Source organism: Mastomys coucha, unplaced genomic scaffold (assembly GCF_008632895.1).
Source record: "Mastomys coucha isolate ucsf_1 unplaced genomic scaffold, UCSF_Mcou_1 pScaffold15, whole genome shotgun sequence".
NCBI classification, from domain to species: domain Eukaryota; kingdom Metazoa; phylum Chordata; class Mammalia; order Rodentia; family Muridae; genus Mastomys; species Mastomys coucha.
In genome coordinates, this window is record NW_022196897.1 from 5,995,773 (window position 1) to 6,021,917 (window position 26,145).

Here is a 26,145-nt window from a genome sequence, read left to right on the forward strand (position 1 = left end):
TTCTTTTCGTTTTTTGAAAACGAAAAGAATTAGATTTGGAAGTATGTAAATGGTATGCTGTAAAGCAGTGCTGTGTTTTTTTACTCTCTGAAATGCAAATATTTAAGCTGAGCCATCAGCAGACAGGAGTGTCACAGTGTCTTTTCTGACAGATTTGTTCAGTCCTAAATTCTATGCAGTGAAAGCAACATAGCATTGGGTTTTACCATGAATAGTCCAAACCTTTATTTGCATAATTCATGAAATTGAATTACCCAAACTTGGTTTAAAAACATCCTTGGTAGAAAATTTCTGCAGTGTTTAGTAATCCTGTGGTTTTTGGACCAGTTAACATTTGTTGTATTTGTCTCTTGTGCTGTTTTAATTACCTGTTCATTTGTGTTTGTCTCATTCCATCTTTATGGATTTGTTGACATGTCCACATAGTCCTGGCTGGCTGCAGAGAGGGAATGGCTTTAGCAGTTCTCACCCATCATGTCCTTACCCTTCAAGGGTTAGTGGCTGCCTGACTTAGAGTAAGGGGACTCCAACCCTGAGACAGTCCAGATAGATTGGAAAGGGCTGTCCAGGTGGAATGCTAGCTGCTTAAGACATGAAGATCTCTTAGGAGTTCTGCAGTATATATATCAAGCTGAACATTTTTTTCATTTAATGCAAATACCTAGATTTTTGATTGTTTTTACCAATTTGGAAATATGTTACATAATTTTTGGTGTGAGGAGTTACTTAACAACTTTAAGTCTTGATGTATCAATGTATTTTGGGACTTTTGTTGGGATATTGTTGGGATACAAAGTGTTAAAAAATACAAAGCATAAGGGTTCCCTGTGACCAGCATACAGATTTGTTGTCTACAGCTGCAATTTATTACTTTAACCATAGAAATTAAAAGTGGCTGAGGGGGAGAGCACTGCAAATTCAAACCATGCTCTTATGCTGTAAACCTGAAAGGAATAAAGGACAGAACATAGTCCATGGCTGGCCACACCCACAGAGATGTGTATGGACCGCATTGTACATGCCCCAGTTCAACAGCTCTCAGCCAGCATGGCAGGGCTTCGTCTTTGTCTCATAACTGGGAAGATTCTGGTACAGGCTTGATAAGTGTTTTAGGAAGACTCAGAGCAGGATCTTAAAACTTGGTATCTCTAGTAAGAGAGTCCTGTTATCAACTCTGGAATATTTATACTGCAGATCAAGATCTCGGAGACAATACCCGAAGTCTGGTTGGTAGAGGGAGCTCACCTCGAGGAAGCCTCTCTCCAAGGTAAGGTTTGTTATTACTGGGAAGCAGAGGCAAGAAACACCTTGAGATTGGAAACACTGTTATCTTGAGTAGGAAAGTGTGTATTTGTTGAGGCTATAAAAACATTCTGTAGACAAGCCTGTCTAGACAAGAAAATTGATTCTAAATTAATTGAAATGTTAATTTTAAACACATTGTTGGATTTCTAAGCTAAAAGTAATACATTTTCATGTTTCTAATCAGTTTGAACTATTTATCATTTATATATTTAGCTTGTGGGATGATTAATGCGACTGTCACCCTTGAGGCTCAGCTTTGGCTGAGTGTCTAGGTGCTGCCTCATAGATGAAGCTCCCTAAGATCCCGCTAGTTTTTAGGCTTTGTTGGAAGCAGAGTGTATCCAGTGCATTGTGTGTGTTTTTGGGTCTTGTATGACATGCCGGGAGCATCCAGTCCTCGGTAGTTATCAGAGTGGGTTGTGGGTCTGCTGTTGATGGGGGACAACGTTGTAGAACAGATATCAGCTCATGAAATAGCATGGAATTTAGTGATGTCTGTCTTTTTATTCCAATTCCAACTTTGGCATCCTTCTCTAGTTAGTTTTCTCCAGCTTTATAAACTCTCCTCACGTGGGTGGGATGAGGACAGAAGGTCTGGTGTAGTCCTTAGGTCTTTTCCTGTCAGGGAGGGGTTCCACTGAAAAGGAGAATGAGTCACCCTCTGACAAGGAACACTGTGTTGCTCACTCAGTTGGGGGATATTTTTTAAGGAGCACCTTTTATTTTATTTCATTTTACTTTATTTTAATTTTTAAAGGCTGAGTTTCTCTGTGTAGTGCTGGCTGCCCTGATATTTGCTCTGTAGACCAGGCTGTCCTCAAACTCAAGAGGGGGTTTGTCCTCAAACCCCCTCCCTAGTGCTGGGATTAAAAGCGTGAACCACCATTATCCAGTGAGCACATTCTTTTTCTTTTTCTTTTTTTTTTTAATTGGATATTTTAATTATTTACATTTCAAATGTTACCCTCTTTTCCAGTTTCTTCTCTGCAAACCCCCTATCCCACCTCCCCTTCCCCTGCTTCTATGAGGGTGCTCCCCCACCCACCTACTGTAGCATTCCTCAATACTGGGTCCTCTGATGCCAGATAAGGCCCCTTTCAGTTCCATCAGACATTCCCCTAACCCCTCCATTGGAGTCCCTGTGCTCAGTCCAATGGTTGGCTGCAAGCATCCGCATATGTATTGGTCAGGATCTGGCAGAGCCTCTCAGGAGAAATCCATATCAGGCTCCTGTCAGCAAGCACTTCTTGGCATCCTCAATAGGTCTGGGCTTAGTGTCTGCATGTGGGATAGATCCCCAGGTGGAGCAGTCTCTGGCCCACTCTTTGTCCCTGTATTTCCTTTTAGACAGAAGCAATTCTGTGTTAAAATTTTGGAGATGGGGGGTGGCCCCATCCTTCAATGTGGGGGTGGGGTGGGGCGGGGTGGGGCATGCTTAACCTCTGGATATGGTCTCAAATAGGTTCTCCCTCCCCTTTGTGGGGTATTTCAGCTGTCATCCCCATGGAGTCCTGCGGGGGAGCTCTTGCTTTCCTGAGATCTGGGACTTTCTGGTTACTACCCTCAGTTCACCATCCTCCATTGCTACACACCTCTGTTCAATTTCCTGACCCTTTCTGTACAGCCCATACGTGATCCTGCCCCCTTTCCCTCCCCTCTTCTCTTCCTCCCAAGTCCCTCCCACCCTCCACTTCCCTTGATTATATAATTCCCCCTTCTAAATAGGGCTGAAGCACCCACTCTTTGGTCTTCCTTCCTCTTGAGCTTCATGTGGTCTGTGAGTTGTATCGTGGGTATTCCACACTCTTTGCCTAATATCTACTTATCAGTGAGTGCATACCATGTGTGGTCTTTTGTGACTGAGGTGTACTTCACGCAGGATATTTTCTAGATCCATCCATTTGCCTACGAATTTCATGAAGTCATTGTTTTTAATAGCTGAATAGTACTCTATTGTGTAGATGTACCATACTTTCTATATCCATTCCTCTGTTGATGGACATCTGGGTTGTTTCCAGCTTCTGGCTGTTAAAGATATGGCTGCTTTGAACATAGTGATCATTTCATTAGCTGCTGAAAAAAACATTTAACAAAATTCAACATCCCTTCATGTTAAAAGTCTTAGAAAGATCAGGAATTCAAGGCCCATACCTAAACATATTAAAAGCAATATACAAGGAAACCAGTAGCTAACATCAAACTAAATGGAGAGAAACTTGAAGCAATCCCACTAAAATCAGGCACTAGACAAGGCTGTCCACTTTCTACCTACCTATTCAATATTGTACTTGAAGTCCTAGCCAGAGGACTAATTAGACAACAAAAGGAGATCAAAGGGATACAAATTGGAAAGGAAGAAGTCAAATTATCACTATTTGCAGATGATATGATAGTATACTTAAGTGACTCCTACAGCTGATAAACAACTTCAGCAAAGTGGCTGGATATAAAATCAATTCATACAAATCGGTAGCCTTCCTTTACTCAAAGGATAAATGGGCCGAGAAAGAAATTAGGGAAATGACACCTTTCACAATAGTCACAAATAATATAAAATATCTTGGTGTTACTCTTACCGAAGAAGTGAAAGATCTGTATGACAAGAACTTCAAGTCTCTGAAGAAAGAAATCTAAGGTCTCAGAAAATGGGAAGTTGCTCATGAGAGCTTGCTCATGGATTGGCAGGATTAATAATAGTAAAAATGGCCATCTTGCCAAAAGCAATCTACAGGTTCAAGGCAATCCCCACCAGAATTCCAACTCAATTCTTCACAGACTTAGAAAGAGCAATTCTCAAATTCATTTGGAATAACCAAAAACCCAGGATAGCTAAAACTATTTTGAACAATAAAAGACTCTTGGGAGGGGGGGGGGGGATCACCATCCCTGACCTTAAGCTGTACTACAGAGCAATAGTGATAAAAACTGCATGGTATTGGTACAGTGACAGGCAAGAAGATCAATGGAATAGAATTGAAGACCTAGAAATGAACCCACACACTTTTGGTCACTTGATCTTTGACAAAGGAGCTAAAACCATCCAGTGGGAAAAAGACAGCATTTTCAACAGATGGTGCTGGCTCAACTGGCGATTAACATGTAGAAGAATGCAAATCAATCCATTCCTATCTCCTTGTACAAAGCTCAAGTCCAAGTGGATCAGGGACCTCCACATAAAACCAGAAACACTGAAAATAATAGAAAAGAAAGTGGGGAAGAGCCTGAAGCACATGGGCACAGGGCAAAATTTTCTGAACAGAACACCAATAGCTTATGCTCTAAGATCAAGAATCGACAAATAGGACCTCATAAAATTGCAAAGCTTCTATAACGCAAAGGACACTGTCAATAGAGAAAAAAACCAGCAACCAACAAATTGGGAAAAGATCTTTAACAATCCTACATCTGATAGAGTGCTAATATCCAATGTATACAAAGAACTCAAGAAGTTAGACTCCAGGGAACCAAATAACCCTATTAAAAAATGGGGTACAGAGTTAAAGAATTCTCAACTGAGGACACTCAAATGTCTGAGAAGCACCTAAAGAAATATTCAACATCCTTAGTCATCAGGGAAATGCAAATCAAAACAACCCTGAGATTCCACCTCACACCAGTCAGAATGGCTAGGATAAAAACCTCAGGTAACAGCAGATGCTGGAGAGGTTGTGGGGAAAGAGGAATACTCCTTCATTGCTGGTGGGACTGCAAGCTGGTACAAGCACTCTGGAAATGAGTCTGGGAGTTCCTCAGGGAGCATATTCTTTACCATTGTAGGTGCTGTCCATACCCTTACCCATTTCCCAAGGGTGTGTAGACGTAAACCTTTCCTCATAAAGCTCCTATAATATAGTTATTTAAAAGTAATGGTTGTTGTTGTTGTTGTTTTTCGAGACAGGGTTTGTCTGTATAGCCCTGGCTGTCCTGGAACTCCCTCTGTAGACCAGGTTGGTCTTGAACTCAGAAATCCTCCTGCCTCTGCCTCCCAAGTGCTGGGATTAAAGGTGTGCGCCACCACCGCCCAGCAAAGGTAATTTTTTTTTTTTTTTTATTAAATTCTGGAGAAAATATTTGTCAGTTGGAAACAAGGAGTCTAAACTACAAAGTGAGAGAATTATTCCACTGCTGTCTGATTTTTATATTGTATTTCTATACTGTTCATGGATTACTTTTCAAATGAGAAAGTTAATGGAATCTTGCTTATGTTTAGTAGAGGAAGAATTTCTTTGTCCCTCTTTTAACGTTACATTATCACACAAGTTATTTAAAATTGATTCAGAATCCCTTAGTGCAGTTTTGCTTCTTAAAATTTTTTAAACAGATCAGAATACAATTAATGGTAGTAAATTATTTTTAGTGTACATTTAAGCATTACATTACTCTTTAAAAATCAGCCCAAATTTGGAGCGTGGTGGGCAGCTTATGATGCTTGCACATAGCATGCTTTACTGCTTGAAGTCTTTACGAAACTGATAGAGACCAAGCTTTCTGCCGGGACCAGACCTCTAGTTCATTGCTAGAAGAGCGTTGTTTTCCAGCTTGAGCTCTGTATATAGGACACAGAGCCTTTCTTAACTGACTAAGCAAACTTTCAGAATTTCCTGGTCCTTGTGTGGCATCTCCTTCCCACATCCCCAGATCTTCCTTCTCCTCATTTGTAAATGGCGAACATTGTATAAAAATACTTAGGATACTAATGCTCTTTAGTGGTTTATTAAGGTACAATGAAGACCAGAGACAAAGATGGCCCCATTTACTAATGGAAAAGTAAAACTGTACATAAGAATAGAACATGTTCATTTTCATCTGTTTTAGAATGGTTAAGATCTGTTTGAAGAACTAATCTGTGAAATTAAAACATGCTTGTATGACCTACATTCTACACAGAAAAATTACTTTGGACTGAGAAGTGAAACATTTTTATTTTTAATTAAAAATCATTAAATTTTTCTTTTTATTGGACGTTTAGATTCAAAATTCCTCCACAGTGTTACATTTGTAGTGTTATTCTGATAGCATGTACATTAAGACATAGATAGTGGTAGAATTTTATTTTAATCTGTATATGTACTTTTACTACATGTACATCATATGTGTGCATCATCTGAAGACTTAGTGCTCGAGGAAGCCAGAAGAGGGCATCAGATCCCCAGGAGTTAGAGCTGCAGACAGAGCTGTGAGCTATCATGTGGGTTCTGGGCAGTAGCCCTTGGCCCTGTGCAAGAGCAGCGCGTACTGTCCACCTCTGTCAGCTCTTTAGCCCCTTCCTCTTTTCCTCTGTCTGTTTTAAAGCTCTTCTAATGTCTGGTTTCCCTCTGTCTTAGAAAGAAAACCATACTGTTGGTTCACACACCCTACTTCAAAGAACATTGGTCATATGTTTTTTAGTGGTTTTTAATTATTTACTATGTTCCGCTATTATTTTATAATTTAGTGAGGAAGGATGATAATGGCTCAATTATGATTTTATTGCTACCTAGGCCTCTTGGTGCTAGAAAATGTATACAGGAAAATGGTCTCTTAGCACAAAGCAGGAGATTGATGTGCAGGTGCTTAGAGACATTCCCTTCTTTTTAACTTGAGATTAAATGTTTTTGACAGATCCCCTGTGAGCAACTTACAGATTCGATATGATCAACCGAGCAATAGTAGTTTGGAAAATCTGCCTCCAGTAGCAGCAAGTATTGAACAACTCTTGGAGAGGCAGTGGAGTGAAGGACAGCAGTTTCTATTAGAGCAGGGCACTCCTAGTGACAGTAAGTATTCATTTTCTTGTGTCTAAAATATGGATACTTGGAAGTGGGCAACAGTGGTGGTGCAAGCCTTTAATCCCAACACTCCCCCAGAGGCAGAGGCCAGCAGATCTCTGAGTTCAAGGTTGGATTGATCTACAAATCAAGTTCCAGGACAGCTGGTTCTACATAGAGAAACTCCGCTCCCCCCCCCCCCCCAAAATACAAACAAATAAACAAATAAAATACAGAAAAACTGTTTACCCAAAATAATGACATTATGTCATGCACTATATAATTAGAGAAGGTGTATGTGCCATGGTTTGTCAGAGCTAACTCTTTAATTTTAGCTCCAAATTTGTCTTTATTCATCTTTAACAATATCTCCAGTGTATTAGTCAGGGTTCTCTAGGGTCATAGAACTTATGGTAGTCTCTATACAGTAAAGGAATTTATTGATGACTTACAGTCTGTGTAGTCCAACAATGGTCAGCAGTAGCTGTGAATGGAAGTCCAAGTATCTAGCAGTTGCTTAGTCCCACAAGGCAAGCAGGGGAAGGAGAGAGAGAGAGAGAGAGAGAGAGAGAGAGAGAGAGAGAGAGCACCTTCCTTCTTCTAGTGTTCTTATGTAGGTCTCCAGCAAAAGGTGTGGCCCAGATTAATCCCAGATGACCTTGAACTTGGAGATCTTCCTGTTTTAATCATCTGGGATTCATAGCCACTATGCCTCAAGATCTCCATGCCAAGTTCCAGGTCAGAAACTTGTATCTCTCAGCCTACAGTTTAGGGCCACAGGTGAGCCTTCCAATCATGGATTGTAGTTCATTCCAGATATAGTCAACTTGACAAGCAGGAATAGCCACTACATGCTGCAAGTTTCGTTTTTTGTTTGTTTGTGTAAGTTCTGTCTTGGCGTGAACTTGAGAGTAAGGCTCTCCCTGTTTCTAGGGTTGGTATGAAGATAAATGACATGAAAATTGAAAAAGCTTGCCTTCTATGTTTTGTGTTATCTGGTTACTGGTGTTGAAATAAACAGCTGCTGCTGTTCCTCTGTCCTACTGGACTTTGCTCTTGACAGTTTGTGAGAACATATGGTCTCTCCTCTCAGCTCAGGATTTAAACCAAGATTCCTATGCCCAGAATCTTTTTTTTTCCTTTTTTTTAAAAATGTATCTAGTCAGCTGTAGCTCGGTATCAGAATTTAGAATTTGAAAGGATAATAATTAGGCAGACATAGTGATGCGTGTTTCTAACTCTGCCACCTAGCAGGTAGGAAGAAGCAGGTGGCAGCTGTGCCTTTAATCCCAGCACTTGGGAGGCAGAGACAGGCTGATCCCTTGTGAGTTTGAGGCCAGCCTGGTCTACATAGAGAATTCCAGAAGAGCCAGGGCTACTAATTTAGACCCTGCTCTTGCAACATGAATAGTAATTAGTAAATTTTATATTTAATCAGAATGTTAATCATACTTATGAAATCATATGGTATATCTTGTATATACATATTTAGTGTTAATACCAACGGGAACAGGGGACAGTGACGATGATGGCTTCCCCCCTCTCTTCCCCCCCTCCCCCAAAAAAAAAGAAAAAGAAAAAAGAAAAAAAAATGCATAGTTGGAGCAGGCTTGGATAGGTAGAGGGCAGGCTACCTGTATTATTTTCTCATCTGGGCACCATAAGGGGGAATAAAATTTAAGTCTTGTAATGCTAGAGGGTCTTTGGAAGGCCCTGAGGTCATGTTAAGCAAATACAACTTTTTAATACCTGGAGTTTTTCAAATGTCCATCGTGGCCTAACAATGTTCTTGATTGGCAGTTGACAATCCAAGCCTTGGAAGAATTAACACAGTGTCTTAGGTGATCAGGCCTGGCCGAAAGCTTGTTAACAGATGAGGAGGCCTCTTCCTCCAGAGAAAAGTAGCAGGGGTTGCAGATATAGCACCCCCTGCTGGGGAGCCTGGGAAGAGACATGCTGAGCAGCTGGTGTTGGCATGCTTTCTGCCAGGTGTGTGGCAGCATGCTTGGCTGCTGCTGCTGCTGCTGCTGCTGCTGCTGCTGCTGCTGCTGCTGCTGCTGCTGTTTTGGGTCCTGAAAAGTCTGCCCAGGCCCTTGTGCATGCCAAGTGCATGCTTGTTCTCCCATAGACTGCATCTACCAGCTCCTGCGTGTTTAAACAGTAACTAAGAAAACTTGTCCTTTGAGGTAAAGCATATTGGTGATAATTTTCCTATTGTAACTCTTAGCTATTGTCATTATTATTTTTTTTATAAAAAATCATGAAAAGTACTTTGAAATTTTAATTAAATTTTATTTTGAGGAAAATAAAATGCCATCATTTTTCTTTGAGGATAGAAACTATTTGAACCTGATTGGGCTGGGTTATTGTTTATTACACACACACACACACACACACACACACACACACACACACAAGCAAAGCTTCCATGTCGTACAACTAGGTATAGTCTTCCTTAACATGATGTTTGTATCTACATTCAAATGTAGGAATAAACCCTAGTCATGTTAGTATTAGCCTACAAAATTTCCACATGATTAATTTTAAGTCTGAAGCAATTCACGCTATGACCTTAAAATAGTCAGTCATGGGAGTGGAGCTGTTTTTGCTTAAAAAAAAATCAGAAATATTTGCCAGTTCTAGGAATGTTAAAGTCATTACATCAACTTCAAGTTGAAAATCGAAGATTAGAGGAACAGATTAAAAACTTGACTGCCAAAAAGGAACGTCTTCAGTTGTTGAATGCACAGCTTTCAGTGCCTTTCCCAGCAATAACGACAAACCCTAGTCCGTCTCATCAGATGCACACTTATGCAGCACAGACTGGTGAGTACCAAGGACTGTTGTAAGGGCAGTGGGATGGATGCTAATGTCATGCAGACAATCAACAGTAACTGGTTATAAGTTACACGAAGAAGATGTAAGTTATTTCTGAGGGACAGAGACAGCCCTAGTCATTCCCTTGAATTTGTTTTCACTTCAGTGGATAGTTTAGTGGTAAAATTTATTTAAATGCAAGATTTCATTTTTGAAATAAAGCTACAACATTCAACACAGACACCTCCTTCTCTCTCTCCCCCCAGCCCCTCCCCCCCCACCATGTAAATAAGTGTTAGGAGTAATAGGATTCTGGGCTTCAGCATCTGCTTTTAAATAGCCTTTAGTCTTACACATAATATAATTAATGGGGCCTGTGTTTTTTATCTTTCCCTGGTTCTAGCTCCTCCTACTGATTCACTGAACAACAGTAAGAGCCCACATATAGGAAACAGCTTTTTACCTGACACTTCTCTTCCTGTATTAAATCAGGTAAATTTTTTTGTGTGTGGTTCTATTTGTGTGATTTACTTGTGAACATTGCACATGTTAAACAGTCTTGCTGTGCTCTTTGCAACTTGTGTTTCATTCTTTTTGCACTAGGACTTGACCTCCAGTGGGCAAAGCACCAGCAGCTCTTCTGCTCTTTCCACTCCCCCTCCTGCTGGGCAGAGTCCTGCTCAGCCAGGCTCTGGAGTCAGTGGGGTTCAGCAAGTCAATGGCGTGACAGTGGGGGCGCTAGCTAGTGGAATGCAGACTGTCACATCCACCATTCCTGCTGTGTCCGCAGTGGGTGGAATAATTGGAGCTTTGCCAGGTAACCAACTGGCAATTAACGGCATTGTGGGAGCTTTAAATGGTGTGATTCAGACTCCAGTCACAATCTCCCAGAACCCCGCCCCTCTCACCCACACCAGTGTACCACCTAACGCAGCACATCCCATGCCAGCCACCGCATTGACCAACAGGTAAGAGACTTGCTTCAGTATGTTGTTACCGTCACCATTGTTACTATTATTGTTTTGTTTTGTTTTTCATGCAACATGTTATTAGTGTTGTCCTTGTTTTGGGTTAGGATTTTTAAATGCATTTTGTAGATGTTCTCTAGGAAAAATTAAGTGCTTGCTACTCATGATATACTTGTTTTTTAAATTGATGTAATTCAATTAAAAATTGATTTCAGTATCATATTAAATATATTGTGTTGAAAATGCCAGTTCTGATCTGGGATATCTATCTTAAAATGTTAGTTTTCCTTATTACATACATGTATACTAAGGTATTTTTGTGGCAGTCACGTGATACTGGCTCCTCAAATTTGATCAGCACAGTTTTGATACTACTCTATCACAGATTTTGATGAAGTAAAGGGACAGGGTGAATGACTACTTTTATTACAAATACATAAGTTTGTACCTTTTTAAAGTAACTTCCTGACTGAGTTTCTGTTACTTGATGGTTGAGCTTACATCTGTCTATAAGGAGAAAGAATAATTTGTACATAGTGAAGTGCTGTAGTTCAAAATGAATTTGTTAAATCCCCAATGAGGAAGCTGCCTTTCACATCACCCCTGAGAAGGGCACAGTAGAAAATAAGGCTGTGATGGTTTTTCAGTGCCTCGGGACTAGGGCTGCTGTCGGACCAGCAGAGACAGATGTTTATCCAGCAACAGCAGTTCCAGCAGCTGTTAAACTCCCAGCAGCTCACACCTGTAAGTTCTTTGTTTGACAACGTTTTCCTTTTGCCAGTGTCTGATGTTGTGACTGTAATAGTTTCCTCCTTTGTGAATGTGTATCTTAGAAGTTGTTGAAGTTGTCATGCCCTTTGGCATACCTGTGCCATCCCATTTGTGGACTGTCTTACAAACGTTAGAACTTGCATGGTGCTAAACTAGGCTCTGGGGATTGGAATGCAGGCCATATTTTCCTGGCAGTTCATCCTGAGAGGAGAAAGAGAGAGTACATACACTTGCATCATGATGCCTTCCAAGAAGAAAATGATACCGGATGAGGGCAGGCATTAAATAGCCTAAGGGGTGAAGTAAGGTGAGGGTGAGGGGCCATTTCACTTCTTTTGTGGTATTGAGAGTAGAACCAGGGCCTCAGATGTGATAGGCTTACTGGACTAGCATTCTACTGTGGCATTTCATCACCAGCTCATCTTAAGATGGGAGGTGACGGGTGGACCACCATTCTGTCTCCTAGCTCTAATAGCCACATCAATTGTGCTGATCTTGCTTTATTTTCTTCCGTAAAGAATTCATTGAAGAATATTGAACTGAACATGACATGATAGTTCCTAAGGGCTTAGAAACATTAGTAGCTCTAAGGAAAGAGTTTGTGTCAGGAGGGGAAAGATGGGTTCAGTAGGAGAAACCAGAATCACTAGCCAGATTCTGCTAAGATACTGGAGAATTGCAGTATATTTTGATGAAAACAAGAAGAGGAACCCTGAACAGGTGGATACTGACTTTTACAGAGATGTAGAGGAACAGAAGGCAAGTAATTTTCCTGAGTAGTATTAACTCCATTATCACATACAGGCCATCCTTCTGGCCTATCTGTCAGTTCTTTATCTGTAAATCAAAAATATTAACAATATTTATCTGTACTGGACCTGTATATTCCTTCTTGCTACAATTTCCTAAGCAACACTGTGTAATTATATATTATTTACTTTATATTCTAACAATAATTTTCAAGTATATGGGAGAATACACAGGTTAAATACAGACGCTGCCTGTTTTGGAGACGAAGCATTGGTGTGTAGCCCTGGCTGCCTTTGATCTCATCCCCTCCAGCTTCAGCCTCCGCAAAAGTAGTGCATTTTAGACACATGTCGGCAACTGTGCTTTAATTTTGGCTTCTTTAAAATACACAGAAATATATTGACAATATGGTTTCATTTTAATCCCAGGTGCAGGTTATGGGGCTGCTTCAGTTTGTCCACAGCAGTTGACTGTGATTTTTGTCAGGTGCAGATAGTTTGTGCAATTACATTTGTAATTCGTGGAACTATTCTGAGGGTACATAAATGCTAGGACCCTGAGAGGGTGGGGTGGGTGGGTTGTTGGTTGGTTAAGTAGTTGTGTGCAAAGAATAAGAAGTTAGATAACACCCGGCGGTGGTGGCGCACGCCTTTAATCCCAGCACTTGGGAGACAGAGGCAGGCGGATTTCTGAGTTTGAGGCCAGCCTGGTCTACAGAGTGAGTTCCAGGACAGCCAGGGCTACACAGAGAAACCCTGTCTTGAAAAACCAAAAAAAAAAAAAAAAAAAAGAATTTAGATATCCTGATGGTGAAGCTCAAACTTGCCCTAAGGAACCTGATGCCCCCAATCAGAGGAAGTAGTCTTAAGGATAATGCCACCCTTCTCCCTCTATCCTTGTGTTAGCTGGTTGAAGGGGTAGAGAAGGGTGGAAGAAAGAAGAACCCACAAAGGAACAAAAGTCTGGCTGCAGTAGCACTTGGGCAGTAAAGGCAAGAAGAGAATCAGGAGATAGATGCAGGCCCGACTATCTGTATGAGACTGTCCAAAGCCAAACACTCACCTCTTACTTGGTGACCATCGCCATCTGTCTCCACAGATGGTCATCTTCCTGACCTGGCAGTCACTGAGTGGGACAGCTGATCGTTCTTCACCTAACTTGGATGGCGTCACAGTCCTTTTTGCTTTCCCAGTTTGGGTATTTCTGTTTCCTTCAACCTTCTTACCTAGGAATTGACTTCAGCAGTGCCCTCCACTCCTCAGATGTTTCCATTTCTTCAGAGTAGATCTCTGTGCAGAGCTGTATACTAATGGGTCCACCTGCTTATTGCATGGCTTCCCCTGCACAACCTGACTAAGCTACTATGGGTCTTACACCAGCCTGCCTTCCCCAGCTCCAACATAAGTCAAAATTGTACTCTTTCTTTTCTTTTTTGGAACTACTACTGTGACTTTATGAAGAAACCTCTCATTAAAGGGGATTAAAGGTGTGGCACACCCCTGTAATCCCTGAGTGCTGATTCAGGAGACAGAGGTAGGCACTCTAAACGATGAGTTTCAGGCCATGCAGTGCTATAATACTGAGACAATCAATCAATCAATCAATTCATTCATTCCTTCTCTGCTTAAAAGCATTCCTGACTTCACATCTTCCCTCCTTTCTGCCTGCCAGTCTCTCTGGGCTCTCATGGGTCTAGGATCTTGCTGCACAACTGAGGCCCAAGAAATACCCTGCTTCCTCATCTACTTGGGTAATGCCGATCTTTTCCTCCAAGTCTTTGTCCACTCCTAATTTGGCAGAGCTGCTCTGACTACTAACTCTTGTGGACTCCTTACCAGTCACCATCCCTCTGCCTGCCATATACCCTAAGCAGCTAACACAGTCTGTAGTCAGCACCCCAGAAATCTTGAGTGGAAGGATTCAAAGCTGCATCAGGAAACTGTCTTCTGTTAGGAGTTGATGGCAGCCTTTAGAAACCATTGAAAAGAACTCTGTCTAGGGTGTGGTCCTGGGGAGGGGTCCTAGAGTAGCTATTTATAATGTGATTTACCCTGTTCCTGTGACAAAACAAATGACTAAAACAACTAGCCAAGCGTTTATTTTGGCATATAGGCTACTATATACCATCTAGGGACAGCACGGCAGGAACTCAGGGCAGGAACGGAAACAGAGCGATGGGGGACGTGTCTTGCTCCTTATGGGTTGTCAGGTCTGTTTCTTAGCCATCCCAGGACCACATGCCTAGGGTGATGCTGTATACAGTGGGCTGGACTCCCCTGCATCATTCATTAGTCAAGACCGTGGCCAACAGACCTGTGTATAGGCCACTGTGTCTTTCCTCAATTGAGGACCCCACTTCAGATGATCTGCTTGTGTGTTAACAAAGCCAAGCAGCACAGCGTCCAAATGCTGCTGCTGCTTTTCTATGCTCTTCACATACGGCCTCATTTGAATACACTTCTGTTATTTGCCTATGTGTCTTAAAAATAAGCAATTCAGCTGGATGGCAGCAGCTGCACACACCTTTAATCCGAGCAGTTTGGATGCAGAGACAGGTGGATCTTTTGAGTTCAAGGACAGCCAGGGCTACACAGAGAAACCCTGTCCTCAAAAATGAAAATCAACTAATCAAGCAATCAATCAAACAATCAAAAATGGTCAATTCCCAAGTGGTGCTGGGTTGTTCCCTAGTGCAATTGCTTTTCTTTATCTTGTTTTTAAACAGACTTCACCATAGCGTCTTGGCCGGCATGCCACGGTGTAGACGAAGCTATCCTGGAAATTGATAGAGATAGACCCGCCTCTGCTTGCCAAATGCTGGGATCGAAGCTCTTGTTCTCTTAGTGGTGTGACTGTGCTTTAAGTAACACTGTAGGGGAGAGATGGAGAAGGCAGGCTTTGCTGACTCTGGCTGAAGCTCATCTTTTGTCCCATTTTTGCTGAAGGAACAGCATCAGGCCTTCCTGTACCAGCTGATGCAGCAGCAGCACCACCCACCTGAGCTCCAGCAGCTGCAGCTCCCAGGGCCCACGCAGATCCCCATCAACAATCTCCTTGCAGGCACTCAGGCGCCCCCACTCCACTCAGCTACCACCAACCCCTTCCTCACCATCCACGGGGACAGCACAAGCCAGAAGGTCACAGTAAGTATGTTTTATGCTGCACCTGAAGGTAGGGTCCATAGTGAGCTGAGTTGGATGGTCTTGTCTTTTTACACGTTATTCCTCTGATAGTTCCTTCTTAGGGCCAGTTGTTTTAGCAGCTGGATATTGCAAAACAGAGTGTCTAAGCCAACTTAATTTACATGTCCCTTAAGTATATTGATTTGAATTTGCATATAAAGTTCTAAGGCCATTTATTTATAATACAGCATTTTCTAAAATGTTTTGTTTGCAAGATATGTGCAATAGCCCATTCAAACATTGTTTTTTCTTAAAAAAAAAAAAAACGGTTTGACTAGTTATAGAACTTTTCTCCATTTAACTCTATATATGTTTTATTATCTTGTTCCAACTTGCTTTTAAAATGGGAGTTTTATATGTTAAATATACAAAATTAGGGCAAGATTCCTAACACTGTTCCAGATTCCTGGAGAAAGTCAGTTGCTCCGGTGCTAAGTGAGCATCCAAAGTACCGGAGTGCGGAGCCCACCCCACCGCCCACGCTCAGTTCCTGTCACTCCAGCTCCAGGAAGCCAGGGGCACTTTTGGTTTCTGGAGGCACCCTTACACATACACATAAACCCACAGGCATGTGCACACATGCACATAATATAAATGTTCCTAAAACTTAATTTCAGTCACACTTTTAATAAAATGTAAAATTTAAATTTATTGACTTTATAATTTATAAGTCATAGCATTTCATCCTTAAGGGGTAAAGGTAAAGTTAGGTGTGGATACATGAACAGCCTGCACATGGGCTCATGTTTTAGGAAGGTCCTGTAGTGCAGAGCATGGAAACCTAGTGCCAGGAGGAAAGACAGAAAGGATCCGAGGTGTAGAGGGCGCTTGTAAATACGAGTACTGATATTAACATGTTCATTGCTTGGGGATTTTTCTCTTGTTTTAATTTTAAGCTTCAGAAACGTTAGATTCCATTTAGTCACCCTGGCTCAGCACTGGTGGGCTAATTGCCGAGTGCGCTCTGCTCGTCCTCTTGCTCTGTGCCTGCTTCCTAGTGTGAGTGCCATCACCGTGGATATTGCCCCCTTTCCCTGCCAGTGAGTCTGTGTTTAGATGGACATTTGACACAGCTTACTGTGCTTTTGCTCATGGATATTTTCCACATTAAAAATAGATTAATTTTTAATGGAAGAAGCACAATAAATAATCAGAGGATAACTAGCCACATGCCTATAAGCTCTACTGCTTGGGTGGCTAAAGCTGGAGGGTCATGAGTTTGAGGACTGAGCCATATAGAGAGGCCCTTATCTATCTGTCCCTCCCCCTCCCAAGCTCTGCCCCTGCTCTCCCAAGACAAGGTCTCTGTATAGTCCTGGCTGTATATAGACCAGGCTGGCCTTGAACTCATAGGATCTGTCTGTCTCTGGTCCTTTGTATTGGGATTAAAGACAGGTGCTACCACACCTTGCTGAGACCCAGTCTCAAACAACAAAACCAACAGAAAGCTGTGTTGGGAAGGAAGTTAAGGAGTCCCTGCTGGGTCATATGTGATTTCATTTCTTAATACGGTAGGTGGAACCCCACTTAAAACAGGCAAGACCTAGGAGATGTCAAAGCTCAGAGAACATTGAACTGTGGGGCCAACTGTGGCTTTTTCCTAGTCCATAGAAACTCAGTACTGGTCATACTTTGCTGCTCCTATGCAAAGGTGGACCCAGGAAGGTGATGCTACATACCTCCTTTCCTAATCGTATCCAAGGATGGGCTCACCACCTTTGTGCCTTCCCACATGCCCAGTGTGATGATGTAAAGTCAAGTCCTTAGAAAATTCATGTTCACTGTGGGGAAGAAAGAGTAGCTGACTTCAGGAGAAATCACTTGTCCCATTGAATCAGTGACAGCCTCAGTTAGAGGGTATTATCTCGTCTTGGCCAACACTGGTTGAGCTAATGCTTCTTATTTTTGTTTTGAACTACAGAGACTTAGTGATAAAACTGGGCCTGTAGCTCAAGAGAAAAGTTGACACTTGAAAATGGCCAGAACTCGCCTCTCCTGCTGCTCTGTGCGTCACGGGCTGATGCAGTATCTGCCACAGCTATGAAGAAGGGCGGCGGGAATGCACAGGGGAGGATGCCACACACTCCCTTGTAAGGCTCTGATTAATTTTCTTGTTGCTTTGTTGCACTGAAATGGAATTCCTATATCCCCATCCCCTACCAAAGTATTTGAGCTTTGGAAGAAAAATTAATAACTTTTTGTCAATGAAATAATTCATATGCAATGAGCTTATCAGTCCAAGAAAAATATAATGTGCTTGCTGCACAGCTAGTTTTGTTATAAATTGGAGACATAAAACTGAAGAGTATTCTATTTGCAAACCACTTGGTTATATCATAAAAGTTGGAATATGAAATATCTTATTGGGATAGAGTGTGCTTGTTCCACGGGGCAGATCTTAAGTTTTGAGAACTGTCTGATTTCTTCTCTTGGAGTTGTATTCATTAAATATTGTGATTATACAGATCCTTAACTGGGGCTTTGCAAATGTTGTTTTAAAGAATTCTGTTCTAATGTGATTTGTCCATTTGGAGATCAAATTAGGATGGAGACAACTGCTTCTGCTAACAGTTATTTTCTTTTGCAAAAAAAAAAAAAATTCTTTTTGTGTGTGTGTTAAAACCTACTCTTGAGTTAAGCGAGTTCTAAGGCTGCTGGGAGACCCAGGTCAATTGAAGCGAACAGTTTCTTTCAGAGACACCAATGTGGAAACTGCTGGAAGGTTCTGGCATCAATCAAGTGCCTGTTGGGACCTCCCTGGGTAGAAAGGGCTCTCTCTGTACAGCAGGGTAGGCCACTTATGCCAGCAGCCTTCCCCAGGCTTCTGCCTCCGTTGAACCTTTCTGTGCCACCACAGAGAGCTCAGGCAAACTGACTGTCTACAAAGAAACAAGTAGGCCTGGGAAGAGTCAACATGCTTATCTCATCAGCCTCAAACCACCCCAGTTGCTAAAGCCTCCCCCGTAGCCTTCCGACTCTGAGGAGCCATGCTCTTGATTGTGACAATATGGCAGCCTAGTAGGTTAGACAGTTGGGGATAGAATCATTGGTCCGTTTCTGAAACACATGAATTACTAGTGGGAAAGGCCCGGCTGCAGCTCGACCTCCACTGTGTGCTTAGCTGGAAGACGCGCTTAGCAGTCTGTCTCCTGTGACACTGCACACCTCTTACCTCACTTCTGTAAATAAGGTTGTGAATCTGTTTTGTAATGTGAAAAATTCATAAGATAACATTGATATTTTGATTTGTAATATTTCTAATTGGTTAGATTTAATTGAAAAGTAAAATTAATTTATTTTTATATGTTCAGGGGAATTTTAAAGAAAGTCAGACCTTTTGTAGATAATTTAAAAAGAATCAGTGTGGTTTATTTTACATATGTAACCCACTGGTTGTTATTCTGTAACAATTTGTATAAATGGTAAATTTTTGAATGTGCTGTTATTTTACTTAGATGTAAAATTCCACATGTATTAAAATGTACAAAGTTTTTGTTAATAAAATTTAATGATGTTTATAGCCTTGTGCCATTCTTTCTTGGAGAGGAGGTGGCTGTCCTGAATTCAGATGTGCAGTACTTCTCATCACTGTGGGTATGTTTCGCTGTCTTGTAGTTGTCCGACTTCTCAGGGGTAGGCTGTGCAGAACAGCATGGAACTGCTCAGCAGTGTCCAGAGATGGAAGGTGATTGTTTAGGAGAGAGGGTGGGTGGGTATCTGCAGTAAGAAGGGAATTGGCTCTATAGGAGACATTTATAGCACATTTTTTAAAAAGTAGCATGCACACTTGATTAAAAAACTAACTTCTATTGTCCACATATTTAGAGTAAATGAGAGGCATTCTCTTAAAACAGAAGTACATGTGTTCAGTGATCCTTGGATCATGGATACACCATAGTTTTTGACCCAGACATACCCTAGAGTATAGAGATGCATTTCTCTTTGTAATTAAGAGTTGAGTGAATATGAAGGAAAGAAAAAACTAACCCTTGGCTCCTAACTGTATTTTGTTTTAATAGGGGCCATGTATCTGGGCCAGCCTTGGACTCCATGTGGGTAGCTAAGGCTGCCCTTGAACTTGTAGTTCTTTTTCTGTTAAAGCTTGAGTAGTGAGATTTCACGACAGTGCTGTCACCTAGCTTCCGTGGTGCTATGGCCAGAACCAAGGAGGGCTCCTTGCAGTTAGTGTCCATTTGAGCTTCATCTCCAGCTAAGTCCTAAGTCCCCAACTTTATTACAGAGTGAATTAGGTTTGTAGGAAGAGACAAAGAAATTCACTTTAGAAGATCTTTTCTGTTGGCCAGGTGTTGATGACACCTGCATCCCCAACACCAGCTGCTTTGGCAGAGGACCCAGGTTTAGTTCCCAGCATACACATGATGACCCAGCTGTCTGTAACTCTACTGCCAGGGGGTCTGACACCTTCTTTTGACCTCTGTAACCACAAGGCATGCAGATGGCACATGCAGACAAACATTCAACCAAAATTAAAAAAAAAAAATTGTTTTTTAAACAGGAAGGGCAGGTATTATCTCTGCAAAGACCCATCACTCAGCTAAGATGGCAGATAACAGCTGTGTTTAATCTCACTTTAGGGAATCCATTGCACAAGGAAGGATTCTCTGCCTTATCAGTTCCCTTCTTAAAAGCATGACCTTTACCTTGTATGGTTTTCATCTGGCTAGGTAGGACACATGGGTGGCTTTGGAGGTGGCAGTGGTACCCAGGTCAGCTTGTCCCCTGGACCGCACTCATATTGGCCAACTTTGTGAGACGGCATCTTTGCGAGTGTGTGGTGTGTCACTCTCAAGCATTGGACATTGAAGCCAAGGAGATCAGGGCACAGATTGGTGTGGTTAGGCCTTGTTTTTCCCTTGGTGGTGGTGGTTTTCACTTGGTGAGTGTGGACTAGGCTGTCTCCAGCCCACAGTTCCAGTTCCTCTTGTGCTGAGATCTGTAGGCTTGCTCCCCTCTGCCTTTTTGTCCCTCAGTTCTGTGGACAGTTTGTGCAACTAGGAGCAGAGGTTTTAGGATGAAGTGTCCCTGGTTCATGTGCTTCTGATCAAACCCACATAGAGCGACTGCCTCCATTGGGTGTGGTGATGCATCCCTATAATCCCAGCACTTGGGAGGTAGAGCCAAGAGGTTCAAGAATTCAAGGTTATCCATTCAAGGTCAACCCGTGAACCAGTCTCAGAAACCAACAGAAGAAAATGAACCAGCCACCCCTGTCACCTTTTTTTCTGTCCAAATTAAAGCAAGCCTTTAAGAGGAAATAATTTCCGTGGCACTGGAGCTAGGATCCTGGGCCTTGGAGGGTTAGCTACTACTTTACCACTGAGCTGTGTTCCCACCAGGAAGTTCTGTAAGTCTCTGACTGTCGTGGTCCAGCCTCCTTTTTCAATGTTAGCAGCAAAGTGAAGGACACCCAGCACCCTGTCACCCAAGAGGAAAGACTAGGAAAAAAAGAGGACTCCCTCTTTTATTATTCTCCCCTGTCTTTAATGCTACATGCACACATACACCCCATTTAAGACATTTTCCCTTACATTTCTATAGTTAAAAATATTGTACATAGATTTTTGACCTACTTTTATTACTTTATTAAAGTGGCACATATGAAAGAGTTTAGATTTTAGGAGCTGAATTTTATATTGTTCCACCATGTCAACAACCTGTCTGGCAATGCAAGGGGATGATGGGGGGAGCGGAGGGTGGTGGACCTGTATAGCATTGAGTCTGGTGGGAGAGCAGGAAGAGCTTTGAATATGTGTGCAGCTAAACTGCTGTCAGCAGCTGCACAGGGCAAGAGGCAAAGAGTGGGCCCCAGGGCTGGCTGATGGGGACAGCAGTGAGGGAAGAGAGGCAGAGGCCAACAGACAGACATGCCGTTTTCTAGATCTAGGGACCCAGGACATTTGCTATCCAGTTATTTCTCACCGGCCTTCTTTGTGCTGCAAACTTGGAATAGCATGAGGTGGCCTGCAAGAGGTTTTCTGGGCTCTGCCCCACAACCTGACTCTTCTAATTTCCTCAGAACTACTTGGTGAAACATGGTTACTCCCGGCAAGCATGGACTGCTTTTACTTCCTTGGTTGCTGCCACTGTGCTTGACATAGCCAGGCTCTGTTTTCCCTGCTTCACACATTAGGGAGGCAATGGTTTAGTCACGTAAGGCCACGTGAGCATTACATAAGCATTAGGCAGGTAATAGCTGTGCACGGCTTTTGTAGTGCTGTCTGGGGTGGTTTTCCCTGGATGGAGCCAGTGTGGAACCTGAGATCTGTTGGGGTTGAGACCCTCCCCACTACAGCAAACCAGCTATCCTGTTCTTCAGGGCCCCGCATCTGCCCTTATCCTTCCCAGGCTCCAGGACGGGTGAAAATCTGGGTGTGGTGCTGCATGGCTGTCCTCCCAGAACTAAAACCATAGGAGGATCAGGTCGTCTTTAGCTAGAGTGAGTTCCAGACCAGCCATGGTGGTCTCAGTCAGATGTCTCCCATAAGTATCTAGCATTTAAATACTTGGCCCATAGTTCTTGGCTGTTGGGGAAGGACCAGGAGATCTAGTCATCCTGGTGTCACCAGGTTGTGTATTGCTTAGCTCACTGCACCAGTACCACACAGCATGATCACAGAACAGAACGAAGAAGATGCAACAGTACAGAGGGACAAGAGGTAGCAAAGAAATAGGAGCCACGGTAGGACTGGGGACTGGGCTGATGTGAAGAATTCAGGGGAGAAAGTGGACATGTTCTGGTGTAGAAAAGCAAGCTTGGGTTTCTTAGGGATACTGACCCCCAGTGGCCCTGCTCAGTACCAACCAGTGGCAAGTCTGAACACACCAGCTTGTTCGCTCTCCCGCACTTCTGTATTAAAGGCTATGACCAAAGCCACTTATAAAAGAAAGGGTTTATCTGGGGCCTGTGGTTCCAGAGTATGAGTCCATGGTAGCTGGATGGAGGTGGCAGTAGCAGGTCGTGGGACTAGTGGCCTACTGGAGCCACAAGCAGGAAACAAAGCTGACTTTGAAATGGCTTTTGGAACAAAGACACGTAAGTATTCAAATGCTAGAGACTTACCGGAGACATCTCACTGAGACTACCACACAGCATGGCTGGCCTGGAACTCACTCTGTAGCCAAAGACAACCTGATCCTCCTACGGTTTGAGTTCTGGGAGGACAGTCATGCAGCACCACACCCAAGTATAGGGTGCTTGGGAAAGACTCTCAGGGCTTCATGAATTCGGGGAAGTACTCTACCAGTTGATACAGTCCCAACCCAGAATGTGGGGTATTTACTTCTATTCCCATAAAAGAATGTGATCAAAAGAGGACTCATACTTATTTTCAGGATTAGAGGTAGTCAGTCTGAGAAAATGCTATGGGTGCAGTACTTGGGTGTACAGTGATGTGAACAGTTTGATGTGGTCCAGGAAATGGAGAACCAGCTGAAAAAGAAGTGCCCAGTAGTAAGTGGGAGTCCTCGTCTGACAGTCCCTCACAACAGTGCACACGCACTTACAGAACAGGACCACTCTTTAACAACACGCACGGTGGCTGAAGGCAGAAACAGCCCTGAGCTGGGAGTTGGAGGCCGAGGCCAGAGTGCATCTTTGCCAGGACTGTGCCAGTTATGGGAGCTGTCTGTGTCTTCAATGAGAGGATGTCGACCATTGGCTTTCCTAGGGACTTCATGTGTGGCTTTTGCCCATGATAACAGGTCAAACTGCCACCACTTTCAGGCCTGCTTGCCAGACTTAGACTCATCTTGGAAAGGAGGGAGTCATGGAGGTGCTATGTGAGTGTCCAGGCACCCCCACCCTCCAGCTGTATGCAATTCTGTTCTAATGGCATGAGCTTTGTGGGTCTCTGGAAAGTGTTAGAGTAGGTAGGGAAGGATTAGGGGGGCTGGCTCCCTCAGTGCAGCCTTGGGGAGACTCGATCCCTGCTGGGTGCAGACCTTCCAATATGGCTGCTTTAAGGGTACTTCTGCTCCTACCCATAAGCCCTCATCCACTGTAAGTAACCCTATCTAAACTGGTTACCCTATATGAACTTTGGAGTTGTTGGTTTGTCTTTGAGACCTTAGGCGAAGGGGTAGACATTGAGTTCTGGCAGCAGCTCATCAGCCTGAGAGGCCTTCCTGGCTAACAGTAACATCCTGGGTGCTCAGGTGTCATTGTGTAGAACTGGGCATGAGCACACACAGCACACTGCAGCCAGTGGGGTGCATCTCCTGCGTGGCAGCAGTTTGATGTTTCCTTCTAAAGTTTCAAACAAGGGGCTAGACTGTGCCAAACTGTTATCTGCACATCTACATACATGGTAACTTTACAGCCATACATAACAAGAGGTCTAGGGGGTCCCATGTCCTCTCCTGGTACACAGACATATACGAAGGCAGAACACTCACACCAAAACAGAACAAAACCAAAAAACAAACCCCAAAACCTTTCCGAGTTTCAAACAAAAGCAAGAAATTATTTAAAAAATTTTAAGATACATGTATAGTGTGTGTGTGTGTGTGTGCGCGGGGGGAGGGCTGCGGATGTGTGTGATGTACCACAGTATGAATGCAGAGGTCGGAGGACACCTGTTTTTCCCTCTTTGGCTGGCTAACAGAAGTCCTCATGTTTTTGACATCACACCCTCCCCTGGAAACACAAGGAAAGCCTGGAGACAGCACCTTATAGCATCTATAATTGATTCTTTTTTTCCTAAGGCACATGGCGTTTAGAAGTCCTGAGGTACAAAATGCAGGTTCCTGCATGAGCTTTCTAGCGTGCCCTTTGGGAAAGTGACAGTCACCGTCACCTTCCAGCAGATTCAGCTCTTAGCTTGCTTTTTCTTTTGGACCAGTTCAACCAGCAGCTTGTATCTAGCAATGCAGTCTTCCTGTGGGAAATAGAGAGAGAGGTGGTGACAGTTATTTCTTGGGTCAGTGCTCCTGGTGCTTTCAGCTTGCTGTGACCTCTCTGCTACTTAATGCCCAGTCCTTCTAAGGAAGCTTATGTTCATTTCCTTTAGAACCTTCCAGGAAGGCCTAGCTGATCACAGGCAGACCTGGTCAGAGAATACCTGCTGCAAAAACAGCCAAGGGTTGCCTATGGAGTGCAGTGTGATACTCTCCACTCAGCTTGCTAACCGCTCCCACCACGGGAACGCCACCGTATCCCATCCCAGTCTACAGAATCCAAGAAACCTGGGGCCACAATGCTCTCATGCTTTGGATATGTCTCTCCCTGGTGGCTGCTGGGACCTTCCTATGTGAACCGCAGCACATGACTAGCATGGAAGATGACCATGTCTAGTGGGACGGAGGCGGAGAAGATGGAAGGAAGCAGCTTTCTAGTTTCAGGTGGGCATCATATCTATTTTAAAGCCTATTCTCTTCCTGTCTAGATGATGCCAGCCCTATGGTAATGTAAGCATGTGAGTTCAGGGTGCAGCAGTGTAGAATGAGCCTCCCTACATCCCACCATCACCACCCATGCCTTCAAAGTATCAGCACAGAAACGGCCATGGCCACTCTCAGCAGGACAGTGTGGGTAGTGCTGAGGGCTGAGCAAGCAGGTGGCAGAGTGTCTCCTGGCAGGACCTGAGCTGACACCACAGGGTCAGCAGGCACCCCTCCTGTGCCTTGGTCTTGGGCTGCAGTCACAGCTGAGGGACACCTGTGGGGCTTGGAAACCCTGCTCTCTGGAGCAAACAAGAAGTTCCCCTCCATCTCAGCAGCTTTTAATTTTGAGTAAACCTCAAATTTATCACACATGTAAATGGCTGAGTCTGACAGAAGTTAGAGAAACTCAGTGAAATAATTACTCTTGGCAAACCGACTGGACAGACTGGAAAAATTTGTACTTAGAGATGAACTGCTAATGGCTTATTTTTCTCTTCAGAAACTCAGTTTCATCATTGTAAAGCAGGTAGGCCTGTGCACTCAGGGACATGCATGACCACAGGCTAAGCTTTCCAACCTGGAATTTCAGTTAAAGAAAAATCAGCATGTGAATGCACATCACTGGTGTGCCTGGAGACCTCACACCTGGAGCACAGTCTGCAGGGAGGAGCTGTGCTGGGGAGGAGCTGTGCTGGGGAGGATGGCTGCCCTGAAACATTACCCAGCAGCTCCAAGGCTCCCCATGTAAATCGCAGTGGTGGGGAAGGTGTGCTGGGCTCTCAGTAAGTCACCTCTGCTGCTCACCTCTGGGTAGTGCCACCAAAACCAAACCACTGCAGAACTGAGTTACCCTGACAGTGTAGGGTTGGGCCTGCTCACCCTTTGGGTTGCACTTGTCACAGAGCCAGAGGACCCTGGAGCAGGGGCACTTCCTGGCAGCTCTATTTCACTCAGAAAGTAGGTCCTGAGTAGGACGAACTTCCCAGTAGGCTGGCAGGCTGCAGTGGGAAGTTTATGTTTTCTTAAAAATATATACACGTGTTTATACACACACACACACATTATATATCACATATATCTATAATAAAATATATTGCATTTATGTTTGTTTGTGTATATACACGAATGCAAGTTTGCACGTGTGTGGCCAGAGACATGTTGGGACAACTTGAGGGAGTTGGTCCTTTTCTTTCCACCATGTGA

The 26,145-nt window shown here is 43.3% G+C and overlaps 2 protein-coding genes across 13 annotated transcripts in view; one reads left to right on the top strand and one right to left on the bottom strand.

Annotated features, from left to right (window-relative positions):
• Mllt10 (MLLT10 histone lysine methyltransferase DOT1L cofactor) overlaps window positions 1–19,060 on the top strand; it is a 140,836-nt gene extending 121,776 nt beyond the window's left edge. For all 12 annotated transcript variants that reach the window (XM_031369092.1, XM_031369094.1, XM_031369093.1 and 9 more), the window contains 8 exons: window positions 1,195–1,267; window positions 6,907–7,061; window positions 9,690–9,878; window positions 10,273–10,361; window positions 10,473–10,837; window positions 11,485–11,581; window positions 15,304–15,501; window positions 17,462–19,060. In XM_031369092.1, the coding sequence (XP_031224952.1) occupies window positions 1,195–1,267; window positions 6,907–7,061; window positions 9,690–9,878; window positions 10,273–10,361; window positions 10,473–10,837; window positions 11,485–11,581; window positions 15,304–15,501; window positions 17,462–17,506 (1,211 nt within the window). In that variant the 3' untranslated portion in view covers window positions 17,507–19,060. The remainder of the gene's footprint in view (window positions 1–1,194; window positions 1,268–6,906; window positions 7,062–9,689; window positions 9,879–10,272; window positions 10,362–10,472; window positions 10,838–11,484; window positions 11,582–15,303; window positions 15,502–17,461) is intronic.
• Window positions 19,061–21,118: 2,058 nt separating this feature from the next.
• Window positions 21,119–26,145, bottom strand: part of Dnajc1 (DnaJ heat shock protein family (Hsp40) member C1) — a 199,953-nt gene continuing 194,926 nt past the window's right edge. Inside the window, exon 12 of the mRNA XM_031369105.1 lies at window positions 21,119–24,437. Within this exon, the coding sequence (XP_031224965.1) occupies window positions 24,369–24,437 (69 nt within the window). The 3' untranslated portion in view covers window positions 21,119–24,368. The remainder of the gene's footprint in view (window positions 24,438–26,145) is intronic.